The sequence below is a fragment of the Solea senegalensis genome, linkage group LG21, assembly GCF_019176455.1.
Source record: "Solea senegalensis isolate Sse05_10M linkage group LG21, IFAPA_SoseM_1, whole genome shotgun sequence".
Lineage (NCBI taxonomy): Eukaryota > Metazoa > Chordata > Actinopteri > Pleuronectiformes > Soleidae > Solea > Solea senegalensis.
In genome coordinates, this window is record NC_058040.1 from 19141937 (window position 1) to 19154765 (window position 12829).

The window sequence follows — 12829 nt, forward strand, 5'->3', positions numbered from 1 at the left end:
TAGAAATGAGCATTAAATTTATTGTAGAAAAACAAAGTGTGTGTGTGTGTGTGTGTGTGTGTGAGAGCTGGTGAGCATGTTAATACAGTGATTACAAAATAACAACAGAAAACACCGAAGCACCAGAGAAACACTGTAACTACTGTCACCATCAGAGACAGAAGACAGACGAGGACAGACCGGCGTGTCTCTGAAATGTCTCTGCTGTGGTTTTCTGTTTGTTAGCGAAGAGACAAAAACAAACGTGAAGGCTGAAGAACTTAGCAGTCGCTCCTCCATAGCTTGATGGTTTTGTCGTTTTCTAAAGCCGCAGACGCGATGATGTTCTCTGTCGGGTGACAGGCGGTCGAGATGACCACGTCTGCACAGAGGACACGACAAATCAAAACACAAACACAAAAACAAACACAAACACAATCGTCTAGAAATCAGGGTTCACCCTGAAGAGTTCCTGGGCCATTTTTCAGCCATTCTGTTTTTAATTGTGTTGAATGAATATAGCTCAAATTTTCCAGAGGAAATTAATGTTTGGTAAACTTCAAAAGTGTCATCTCAGGTTCTTCAATTAGCCTAAAATGAAAACGCAGAAAACGCCACCGTCCCAGAAACAGCTGTAAAAACCAAACTACAACTTTCAAAGTCAGTCTTTTAAAGCCTGAAATATATAGATCACATTTTATCACAATATTCTTCAAATGTTAACCCTTTAAAGGCCAGTTTGTTCTCACAACTCCACTGTTTTTCTATCCAAAAAACACAAAAAGAAACTTAAACAATTATTTCCAAACAGTTTTACACAAACTGGCCTTTAAAGGGTTAACATTTTAAAAAAACATGATTAAAATGTGATATGCATACTTCAAGTGGAAAAAATATTAATATATAATGTTTTTATATCATTGACCATCTCAAGGCCTAATAGTATTTATAATCAAATTCCCCTTGAAAAGATTTTTTTATTTTTTTCAATAAAAAAAACCCAGTAGATTTGTGAAAACAAACCTTTAAAGTGTTAAAGATTTAAAAAATATTATTAATACTTAATATGTATATTTCAGACTGAAGTAGCTTTGAAAGATTGACTCATTTAAAGTGGGAAAATATTAACATATAATACTTTTACAGCAGTTTTTTGGCAAGGTGACATTTTCTGCCACTAGGAACAAATGAGGAAGTTTTTTAAAGGAACTCTTGAGGGTTAAAGTGTGCGTGTGCGTCACCTGTGTGTCCCTGCAGTTTCTGCACAATCTCCTTGGTCTGCAGGTTCCAGATATAAACCATGTTGTCCTCTGAACCCGACACGATCCACTAAGAGAGAGAGACGCACACAAAAGCACACAACTAACGTCAGTGACTTTAAAAACATAAAGACTTCATGATTTAATCAATAAAATAAGAGAAATATTCTTACCTTTCCGCCTGTGACAGAGAAATTAGCAAATATGCAGTACTTCTCGTTTTTATGGCCCGTGTATGTTTTCAAACACTGGAACAGAAGAACGTGATAAAAACATCAACGATAAATATTAGTGCTGTCAACGATTCAAATATTTAATCACGTTTAATCGCATTAATGTCACAGTTAACTCACGATTATTCGCATTAATGTCACAGTTAACTCGCGATTAATCGGATGAATGTCACAGATAACTCACAATTAATAGGATTAATGTCACAGATAACGCACGATTATTCGCATTAATGTCATAGTTAACTCACGATTATTCGCATTAATGTCATAGTTAACTCGCGATTAATCGGATGAATGTCACAGATAACTATTCGCATTAATTAGTTAACTCATAGCGCATTAATGTCATAGTTAACTCACGATTATTCGCATTATGTCACGTTAACTCATGATTAATCGGATGAATGTCACAGATAACGCACGATTATTCGCATTAATGTCATCGTTAACTCGCGATTAATCTGATTAATGTCACAGTTAACTCACGATTACATAGAAAAGTGGACGGTCTTTATATTAGGTACAGCACAGTGAGAGGAAGAGGGCAAAGGTCACAAAAGAACTAATATATACACAAGAAAACTCTGAAAGGAACAAGATCAACTCATAAAAACATGTGATTTAAAAGCTGTGGCAGCGGCTCACCTTTCCTTTACTGTAGTCCCACAGTTTCAGTGTGCTGGAAAACAAAAACAGCACAGTCAGTCACACACATACAGTCTGCAGCTGTGACGGTACACTGCCCCCTGCTGGTGTAAAACTCACTTGTCCAGTGTAGCAGCGAGGATGTATTTGCCGTTTGGAGAAAACTTGACGAAGGACACGGGAGGGTTGTCGTCGTCTGACGAGAGACAGAAAATAAACACGTTATAAATGTGAGCTGTAATCTGTAATCTGACCGTTAATCTCAAACGTGTTCATGGAGAGACAGAGCGAGGACAATGCTGCGGACTTGTCCATGTCTTATTACCTATGAGTGTCTTCAAACACTGTCCCGACGCTGTGTCCCAGATCCGACTGTGAATATGAAACAAGTTAATACATTTTCTTTGCCAGTCAGAAGGAATTCTATGGATGACATTCAAAAACTAACCAGAGGCCGTCGTAGCTGCTGGACACGATCAGAGATCCGTCTCTGTTGAAATGAACCTGTGAACAAAACAAATCCTCACCATCAGTGAGACCGTGCTGAGCTTTACGACATTCAGTCAAAAGAAAAGGAGAGCACGTACAGCAGAGACGGGGTCAGAGTGCGCCGGCAGAGTTTTCAGACATTTCCCCGTCTTCACGTCCCATATCCTCACACTCTCATCAAACTAGAGACAAAAACAGACGCTGGTCATTTCTGTCAAAACCACACAGGACCAACATCTGGTTTCCATCTGCTGTTTCCTACTCACCGACCCTGACACGATCAGGTTAGACTGAGGGTTGAAGTTGCAGCAGAAGACGTAGTTACTGTGGCCTTTTAGAGTTTTTAGACATTTTCCCTGGAGAAAAGAGAAATGAGACCAAATAACTGTCAGCGGAGATGAAAGATGAGCCAACTGATCACACTCTACATCACAACACCGCACAGACAGCTACTCAACTGAGCTGACGTCCCAGATCTTCAGAGTTTTATCGTCCGACGCAGAGACCAGGAGGTTGGAGTCAGAGGACCAGGCCACGTCTGAGATTCCCTGTCCATTCACAGCAAATAATGAGTTACATATGCAACACAAACCAGGGTTGACCTCGTCGATGTTGTCGTCGCTGTTTTAGAGACTTTTCAAGGATGCTGTGTTTGTCTGTCAGTGTATAAACAAACCTTGAAGGACGGAAGGGTTCCAAGGCTTTTGTTAAGTATTTGGATATAAAAACATAAAACTCAATGTTAGGAATAATATTATATTGATGGGTATTGACTGTGGGAAACTGCATGGCCTTGGTGGAGGTTTGTTTCTCGAATTATTCATCTCAGTTAATTTCTGAGGTTTTTGTCCCTCAAGGATTTTGCTGTTGCTCTGTTGAGATGCACACAGCACACATAAATACAATCCAGATCAAATTTTACATTTGCGCCATAAGAAACAATGAACAGTATAAAAAAAAAAGTCATTAAGAAAAGATATCATCACCATTATTATTGTGCTATAATTAAAAGTCGATATCATTAACTGTATAAACTTGTAACTTGATACAGTTGTTGTGTATCTGCTGCTGGTCTCTCTCTCTCTTCTGTCTCTACCTCATCTCCCTCTTGTCCTTTCTCTCCCCCCTTTCTGTCCCCCACCTCTCCTCTGTCCCCCATTTTCCTTTCACCCCAACCGGTCGAGGCAGATGACGGCACATCTCTGAGTCTGGTTCTGTCAGAGATTTCTTCTTCTGTTAAGAGGGAGTTTTTTCTCTCCACTGATGCCTAGTGTTTGCTCATTGTGTGAACTGTTGTGTTCTCTGCTCTCCTTGATGTTGTCTATGTACAGACCTGAGATCATGTATGTTATGATTTGGCGCTATACAAATAAAACTGAATTGAAGAACCATAAGCACTGATCACTGAACATGGAACTAACAGAATGATGCATTCGTTAGTTTTGACTCTGAGCCTGAAGACTGAACAGGATGTTTATTATGATAACAATAATAATAATGATAATAATTAGTTATTATTATTATTATTATTATTCGGATGTTTATCATCAAAGATGCTACAAAAATCTTATCACAAACACTTTATTCAAACATGAAACACTAAAGAAGAAACTCACGAGTTTGTGTCCAGCTATGGTTTTCTCAAACTTGCCGTCATAAGCTCCCCAGATTTTGATGAGTTTATCGGCAGCTGTAAAGACAGAATAATGGTGTCATTGTTGCAGAATAATTCATTCATCCACAGTGAAAGACAGTGAGAGTGAAACTTTGTTTGTGACTCAAAGTGCTCAGTGAAAACTGACAGGAGCTGGCGAGCCACTCTCCACTGGGACTGAATTTGACCGAGGAGACAGCTTTGGTGTGACCGGCCAGCGTGAACTTCAGGCTGTAGTTTGGTTTGGCGGGTGCAGACTGGAAATGAAAACAAGCTGACGTCATTAACATGAACTGATGAGTGAGCAGGAGAGAAACAAACACTGACAACGACACAAATCCAAACCTTGCTTTGACTGGAAGACGCTGACGGCACAACTGGAGGTTTGGTGTCAGTCTCTGGTTTCTTATCTTCCGTTGCCATGGTGATGAAACAATTGGCATCTATTGTTCAAGACCCTGACACGGAGAAGAAGCAGATATTTGAGTTAGAGCTGAAACAATTAATCCATTATTAATCGGTTACTACTAATTAATCAACAACTATTTTGATAATCGATTAATTGGTTTGAAGCTTTTTTTCCATGATTAAAACAAGATTTCTGATTGTTTAAGCTCCTTAAATGTGACTATTTTCTTCATTTCTTTGCTCTGGATAACAAAAATCATTAAAAGTGAATCATTTTGGTTTGTGGACAAAACAAGACGTTTGAGAACATCATCATTTCCAGCTTTGACGAACACCAAACAACATTTTTTAAGTTTTTCTGATCATTTTATGGAGCAAACGATTCATAGATTAATCGAGAAAATAAGTGACATAAGTGTATACATATATATATATATACACACACATATATGTATGTATATGTATATATGTGTGTGTATGTATATCTGTTGTACTTGTTCATATGTGTAATTACTGTTCTAATAATTATATAAAAATTGAAAAATAAAGACCCAGTTCACAGAATCTTTAGATCGTTAGATTAAGTGTTTTTGTATAAATGTAATAACGTAATTATAATGTAATGTTCTTATTGTTCGTTGTGTCTTTTACTACAAATGGTTTAATTACAACTTTAATAATAAATTGTATTTTAATAGAATTGTGATTAAACACAGGTGACGTCACGGGTTTGTTTGGCTTTAGCGGGCTAACGCTAATAACCTCTTCTAGCACAATAAACAAACATTTGACACCGAGTTTCTGTTCATTTGTCAGATTGTGACTTTGATACTTGTTTAAATGACACGTGTGTTTTAAGAGAAACTCAAACAAAGGCCTGAGGACTGAGCTTCTCAGTTTACACATTTATGATATTATCAACATTTATGGTTCAAACTGCGACATGAAGAGAGAAGAAGAGGCTCGTGCTGATAAATAAAGATGAAATATTTAAAATGGTGGCTTTTAAAGATGATTTATGGAGCCACTGAAAGGCCCCTCCATTCAAACAATGACAATCACACAAAACGAGACTCAATACTCACGTGATTTGACTGCAGCTTCAAACTCGCACTGTAAATGTTCACTTATTAATCCACTGACGAGATAAAAACACGCACTTTGATTCACGAGGCCATTGAAAAGACAACAAAACCCGCTGGTGGATGTTTCACGGGAACAACGAGAAGCGGGGAATATGTGGACACAAGCTGCTGCAGCTACGCGCATGCGCAAACCGCTCAGGAGGAACGGCAAGTCATGAGGGATAAAAATGTCCAAAATCAACTTCATTCAGACGAATGCGTCCTTATTCTGGCGAAATAAATTAATGCATTAACACAAAAATATGTTTTTTGTTTTGTATATGATATGGAAAGAAAAATAATAACGAAAACAACACTTTGTCCCGCACTCCAGTCCTGTAGGTGGCGCTATGCGTGTTTACGCCGTTTTTTTAACGGCGAATTTGCCAAACAAAGGAGAAGAAGAATTTGCTGCTGGAGGACGGGGGTGTGTGCGTGTGTAGCTTTAGCCGTGGCTAACTTGGCCGTGTGTGTGTGTCCGTCCCTCCTCCTCCTCCTCCTCCTCCTCTTCAGCGTCTCCTCATCTCAGATAAAGTTAAATAAGTGAAGTTTGTCTTCTTTATTTGTTTCACATTCACACCTGCGACACATTAACACGCTCTAACTCATGCTAGGTTAGCTTTAGCGACAAATATCTACGTGTGTGTGTTAGCTAAAGTTAAAGAGTTAAAGTCACTCTCGTGTTTCACCTTTACCGGTTTTTACCTGTCGAACATTAAATGTTTATTTCCCCGCTGTTGTTTTAGCAATGTTAGCTTCAGCAAGAATTTCATGTTAAACTTTGTGGACTGTTAGCATTAGCTACACCCCGTAATAGCATCTCTGTTAGTGCTCGTGAAAGTGTTAGCACTTGTGTTGTTGTTTATCACCGTGATTTTTAAAATAACAACAAAGCGACACCTAACTACTGTAGCTCACCGTGCTAATTACAGTTAGCTTCTCTGAGCGTCAAAAAAGAAAAGTCCGATTTTATGTCAGTAAATATATTTCAAGTTATCTTTACAGCTGCATGTTCACACTTTCAGGTAAATATGTAATATTAGTAAGTTTTACTTTCATGTGATAATATAAGATAAACACATTTAGTAGGAGTAATATAAAGAATAAGAACAGATGTAAATAATATGTGCTAAAATAGTATTTTGGGATTTGGTTAGAGGTTTGAAATGTGGGTGTTATATGAAAATATGTCACTAATATAATAGATTCAAATTGTTAAAAGTGTAACCAGAATCTTTCACTTAATGTATTGAAATAAACCTACTAAGGATACGTGTGTTTCAGTAAACATTTGAAATAAGAATCTTTACACATAGTCAGAGATATTGATTTTACTGAGTCATTATGAAATCAGTGATGTTGCTTGTATGAATAAGGCGATGAAACACAACATGAGTGGCCTTAATGCTGTGTTAGTATTTTGTTTGTCTGATGCGAAAACTGCAAAACTGAGGTTTTTTATTTTAGAAGATCTGTGCGACACTCGTACGACACTAACAGTCTTTTTTCTACATTTGTCAACAGGTCACTGAGCGTGGTATGAAAAGTATGTGTGAAGTTTGCCGATGTTTCCCGGGAGCTTTTGATGAGCTGGGAGACGAGCGCCGCAGGATTCACAGAAGATAACAGAGACCATCGTCTCCTGACACCGCCACCATGTCAGCGCATCCAGGCCCAGGTCTTCCACAGGTCATGAACCCTCCTCCTCCTGAGGTCACCAACCCAAACATGTCCGGCCGCAGAACCAACCAGCTGCAGTACATGCTCAACGTGGTGATCAAGTCACTGTGGCGCCATCAGTTTGCCTGGCCGTTCTACCAGCCCGTTGATGCCGTCACTCTGGGATTACCAGTGAGTAATCTGTAAATGTTCTTCAAGCTTTCAGAGCCGAATGTTAAAGAACACATAACAAACAGTTTTAATTGAGCATGGATGTTCACTGATTTTGCCAGGAAAAAAACCTTAGAAAACAAATCACAGAATAAAAACCTGAGCTCTTATATATATATATATATATATATATATATATATATATATATATATATATATATATATATATATATAAAATCTCCTTTATTAAAACCATTACTTCAAAACAAATAAAAGCAGATAACAGTTGTGAGAAACCTGTAACTGTGATCAGTCTAAAATGTCATATGTGGTTTTTCTTCCCATTTTAATCTTTTATCACGGCTCGAGGCTCTTTTCTAAGTTGTTTAATTTTCTTCCTCTCGTACAGAAATCATACAACATGCACCATCTTTCATATTTAAGCCTGTAACTTATTTCCAAACCTAAAGTTACATAAACATACATAACATAAAGTTTGTTGCTCATTTTTTTTACTTACAGATTATTAATAATTATTAATCAGTTTCAAACTAGGGGCTGGATTATCCGTAATAATTTGAGATTACCGTGAAGGCAGAAATCCGTGAATCCTCTATCCGCTATTTCACTGACACTGTCAGGCTTATGAATCTGTGATTCATTGATCTGACGTGTGTGGATTATTTGTCTTTAATCAGGATTATCATACGATAATAACATCTCCAATGGACATGGGAACCATCAAGAAACGCCTGGAGAACAACTACTACTACAGCGCTAGTGAATGTATGCAAGACTTCAACACCATGTTCACCAACTGCTACATATACAACAAGGTGAGCAGAGTCACACATACAAGTTCATGTCTCACTGTGGTAGCACACAGATGAAACCCTCACAGATTTTCTTTTAAATCTGTCTTTCAGCCAACAGATGACATCGTGCTGATGGCGCTCGCTGTGGAGAAGATTTACTTACAGAAAGTGTCCCAGATGCCTCAGAGAGAAGTGGAGATTTTACCTCATGCAGCGAAAGGGAAGGGCAAGAAAATCAGCGCTGCAGGTTATAAACCATTACATGTAAAAGCTGTATATGATATATCATCTCTCTCTCTATCTATATATGTGTGTATGTATATATACATATGTATATATATATATATATATGTATATATGTATGTGTATATGTATATATATATGTATATATACATATACATATACATATACATATTTATATATATATATATATATATATATATAGTTCACGGCACCACAGCCTTATGGACCAAACAAAACCAAACAAATTGACAGATTCATCGATTCTGAAAACAATTGTTCATTCACACTTGAGCCTCCCTGTGTAGAATCCGAAAAAGTGAAGGTGAAAGCAGTGAACAACTGAGAATTATTTACAGTTGAACCCTCATTAATATCATCACCATATGTGTAAATGCTGATCTGCAGCTGGACAGGCGGGAACTGTGACCTCATGTCCTTCAGCTACAGCATCCACAAAAGTGAGTCTTTGTCCATCTGTGGTATAAATGTAAAAGAGAGTCTGAGGAGAACTTGACTTGACTGTTTTTCTTTTGTATGAATGAAGAAGAAAGGCCTGAAAAGGAAGGAACGAGCGCCGTCATCTGATTTGCCGTCGCCGCTCGCGACCAGTCCGAGCGATTTGCCTGAAAACAAGAGGAGGCGGGACTTAGAGGAGAAGGATTTGTTGCAGAAACAGACGGAGCAGAGCGGATCCAGCAAACAGCTCAAATACTGCAACGACATACTGAAGGAAATGCTCTCAAAGAAACACGCCGCCTACGCCTGGCCCTTCTACAAGCCGGTGGACGCTGAAGCTCTGGCTCTGCACGATTATCATGACATCATCAAATACCCCATGGACCTCGGCACTGTTAAAGTACACAAACACACATTTTTACATCACACACACACACAGTCTTCAGCTGTAGTTAACGGCCATTTATTTTATAGAAAAAAATGGACGGAGGAGAATACAGAGACACTCAAAGTTTCGCTGCAGATGTTCGGCTGATTTTTTCCAACTGCTACAAATACAACCCTCCTGATCACGTGGTCGTCTACAACGCCAGAGAACTGCAGGTGACGCTCTCACGACTTCACCTCATGTTTTAAAGAGAAGAAGAAAACGCTGCTGATTCTTCCCCTCGTGTGTGTGTGTGTGTGTGTGTGTGTGTGTGTGCACGCATGTGCGTGTTTGTTTGTGTGTGTGTCTCAGGGCGTGTTTGAGAAGAGGTTTGCAAAGATGCCGGACGAGCCCGTGGACCTGACGTCGGCGCTGACTCCACAGTCCACTAAGAATGGAAGTTTCGGCCGGATCAGCGGCGGCACTTCGTCCGGCAGAGACACATCGGACTCGGCGGAGGAACGAGCCACGAGACTCGCTGAGTTTCAAGAGCAAGTGGGTGCAGAGCAGGTGAGTTCATGTTCATGAAAATAAACAACACTCACACACAAATGCACCAACGAGACAGTTGATCTGCACACGCACACACCGCTGTGCATTATAACAGCAACACACAGTATGCATATCAAAGCATTTCACCATCTCGGGGCTCGCGCTCCACAGCGTGTCGGGCTGGGCTTTTGCACTCATGTGGACAGAACGCAGCATAGCTTAGTTCAGTCACATCGCGCAGAAAAACCCGCCAGTTCTAATAAACTTCGTTGATGACATCAGCGGGAGCTAGCACCAGACACACGCGGCGTCCTGTCACTGATTGGCTGATGACACGTCAGTCAAAGTTCTAACCAAATAGGAAGCGGCAGCTTCAACTTAAGGTCAGCAATAACGCGAGAGCAGGTCCACGGAGCTGTGATGCGTTTAATGACATATGGAAAATCCAGCTCAGCTTTATAAAAAATAAGCACATTATTTCTGGAAATATAATCGTAATGTACTGAAAAAGTGATGGAATTCAGACACATTCAGACACACATTCATTTCATGATTAAAGGGGACATATTATGCAAAATCAACTTTTTAACCATTTTAATACTGATATTTGGGACTCTGGGGGCCCTACCAGTCGCCAAAGTGTGGAAAAACAATACTCAGTTATGTTTTCATGGTTCCGCTTAATGTAAGTATAGGCGATAAAACGCTCGATGTTGAATTCCCTGCACTTATGACGTCAGCATGCGCATTTCACCGCAAATGTTACCGCCCCACCAGTACGTTTACTTCGCAAGCTCCACCTTAGCTCCACCTTGTCCCTGCGAGAGTGCAGGCGAGGGAGGAAGAGCGGTATTATGTCAACGCGGCGGGACAAGTGTGCTGTTGGTGGCTGCACTCAGTCTGATACAATCACATAAAGCAGCTGTTTATGCAGCTCGCCGCTGACGATCAGCGGTGCTGCACTCTCTGTGCAGCGGTGCTACACTCTCTGTGTCACCGATAGCCTAAACAGCCTAAACCGCTGAATAAACTGTATGTTGCTGTATCAGATCGGAGACTGTGCTCCGGAGACCTCACCACCGCACCACCTCCGGTGCTCCGGTGAGCTGGCGATCAGCGGTGCTGCACTCTCTGTGTCACCGCTGATAGCCAGCTCGCCGCAGCACCGGAGCACAGTCTCCGGTCTGATACAGCAACATACAGTTTATTCAGCGCGCCGCTGGCGATCCGCGGTGGCGATCAGCGGTGCTGCACTCTCTGTGTCACCGCTGATCTTCTGTTCCTAAGTGTTTTTAACTGATTTACAGTTGGACAGTGTTCGGCTCGATCCTTATGTAGGATGTCTCTTCCTGTGACGGCACTCTCGCTGACATGTTGATATTGTCAGAGAGCTAGTGGAGGGAGGGGGAGACGAATAGAGCTGTAAAGGAACTATTTTAATGGGGGAAATAGGGTATAATATGTCCACTTTAAAACATTTCCTTCTGTGATTTTGGGGCCCAGCAGAGAAGACCCTGCTGGCCCCGACAGCCCACCACTGACCAGTACCTGGGATTCTAAATCTCATGGAACATGGAACAACCTCATCTCTGTGACACACTTTACTGTAACATGTACACAAACTGGGCAAGAACTGTGAGCTGTGAGCTGTAGAGGGCAGCACTGCACCTCAGTGTTACAGCCTGCTGAAAACGATCAGAAGAAGAAGGACAAGAGATGTCAAACATCTCTGTTGTTTTTATCGTGCGTTTATTTCCCTTGGTGTTTGTATTTGTGGCACCGCGGTAACACATTTGTACTGACTCTGTATTTAGCTGAAAGCTGTTCACGAACAGCTGACTGAGCTCTCTGAAGCCCCGCCCATTAAACCAACAAAGAAGAAAGAAAAGAGCAAGAGAAAGAACGAGGGGCAAAACAAAGGCAGCACTCGTTCACGGAGCGCTTCACTCTCCATGTGCAGGTCTGACAGTTTTCATAACTTGATTTACATGAAGTTAAGTTTCCTCCACAGAGACTTTTGACGCTTCATGTTGGAATTTCAGGAACTCGGTGATGGGAAGTAAAAAGTGGGATTCTGACGACGAGTCTCTGCCGATGACGTACGACGAGAAACACCAGCTGAGTCTGGACATTAACCGTCTCGCGGGTACGAAGCTGGGTCACGTCGTGCACATCCTGAAGTCACGAGAGCCGTCGATGTACGACGCCAACCCGGACGAGATCGAGATCGACTTTGAGAGACTGAAGCCGTCGACTCTGAGGGAGCTGGAGCATTACGTCAAGTCCTGTCTGTACCGGACGTTCCTGAAGTTTCAAAGTAAGAGTTTATGTGAGGGAAGTTTGAAGAACTTGAAACCAGAATCCTTTCTAAGCTGTGTTGTATTTTTTGTTTCTCTTGTTTCAGAAAAAGCTGCGTCTCATCACGCGGGCAGCAGCAGTTCTTCAGACTCAGACTCCGGCAGCTCTGACTTCACCTCCGACGCCGCTGACTCGTGAAAGTGTCTTTTATTTATTTCTTCTTCTCACAGGAGGAGAGTTCCTCACAAATGTTAAACATGTTTATTTTTGTATTCTTTTCACCGTGTTGAAAATGTCTGTGTTTTGTATTCAAAGTGGATTGTGTTGTAAATGTGTGATTATCTGTCACTTTCTGCTCTTTGAGTTTCTTCTTCATCAAACAGCCTGATGGCGCTTCCTGCTGAGTTCAAGAAAAAATCTAAGTTTGTCTCCAGTTTGTTACAAACGACAATAAAAGTCTGTTTTTCAACACTTTCA

General features: G+C 40.7%; 2 protein-coding genes across 6 annotated transcripts; one reads left to right on the plus strand and one right to left on the minus strand.

Annotated features, from left to right (window-relative positions):
* On the minus strand, positions 1–5933 carry LOC122787074 (WD repeat-containing protein 5). The gene is made up of 14 exons (XM_044053641.1): positions 5753–5933; positions 4605–4717; positions 4408–4516; positions 4222–4295; positions 3064–3153; positions 2872–2961; positions 2704–2787; positions 2565–2620; positions 2442–2488; positions 2237–2312; positions 2117–2150; positions 1412–1486; positions 1221–1308; positions 1–361 (listed from the first exon to the last, which is right to left on the minus strand). The coding sequence occupies exons 2-14, from the start codon at positions 4680–4682 to the stop codon at positions 261–263; spliced, it is 1002 nt and encodes a 333-aa protein (XP_043909576.1). The 5' UTR covers positions 4683–4717; positions 5753–5933; the 3' UTR covers positions 1–260.
* Positions 5934–6251: 318 nt separating this feature from the next.
* LOC122758552 (bromodomain-containing protein 3-like) lies at positions 6252–12829 on the plus strand. Of its 5 annotated transcripts, none has more exons than XM_044012790.1 (11): positions 6252–6816; positions 7316–7642; positions 8320–8457; positions 8548–8683; positions 9085–9137; positions 9224–9535; positions 9610–9738; positions 9875–10072; positions 11869–12014; positions 12097–12371; positions 12459–12829. In XM_044012790.1, exons 2-11 carry the CDS (start codon positions 7448–7450, stop codon positions 12548–12550), a joined length of 1674 nt encoding a protein of 557 aa, XP_043868725.1. In that variant the 5' UTR covers positions 6252–6816; positions 7316–7447; the 3' UTR covers positions 12551–12829. The 5 variants fall into 5 exon arrangements, with proteins under 5 accessions (XP_043868725.1, XP_043868729.1, XP_043868724.1 ...); XM_044012794.1 differs by having other exon boundaries at positions 6252–6339; XM_044012789.1 differs by having other exon boundaries at positions 6252–6334.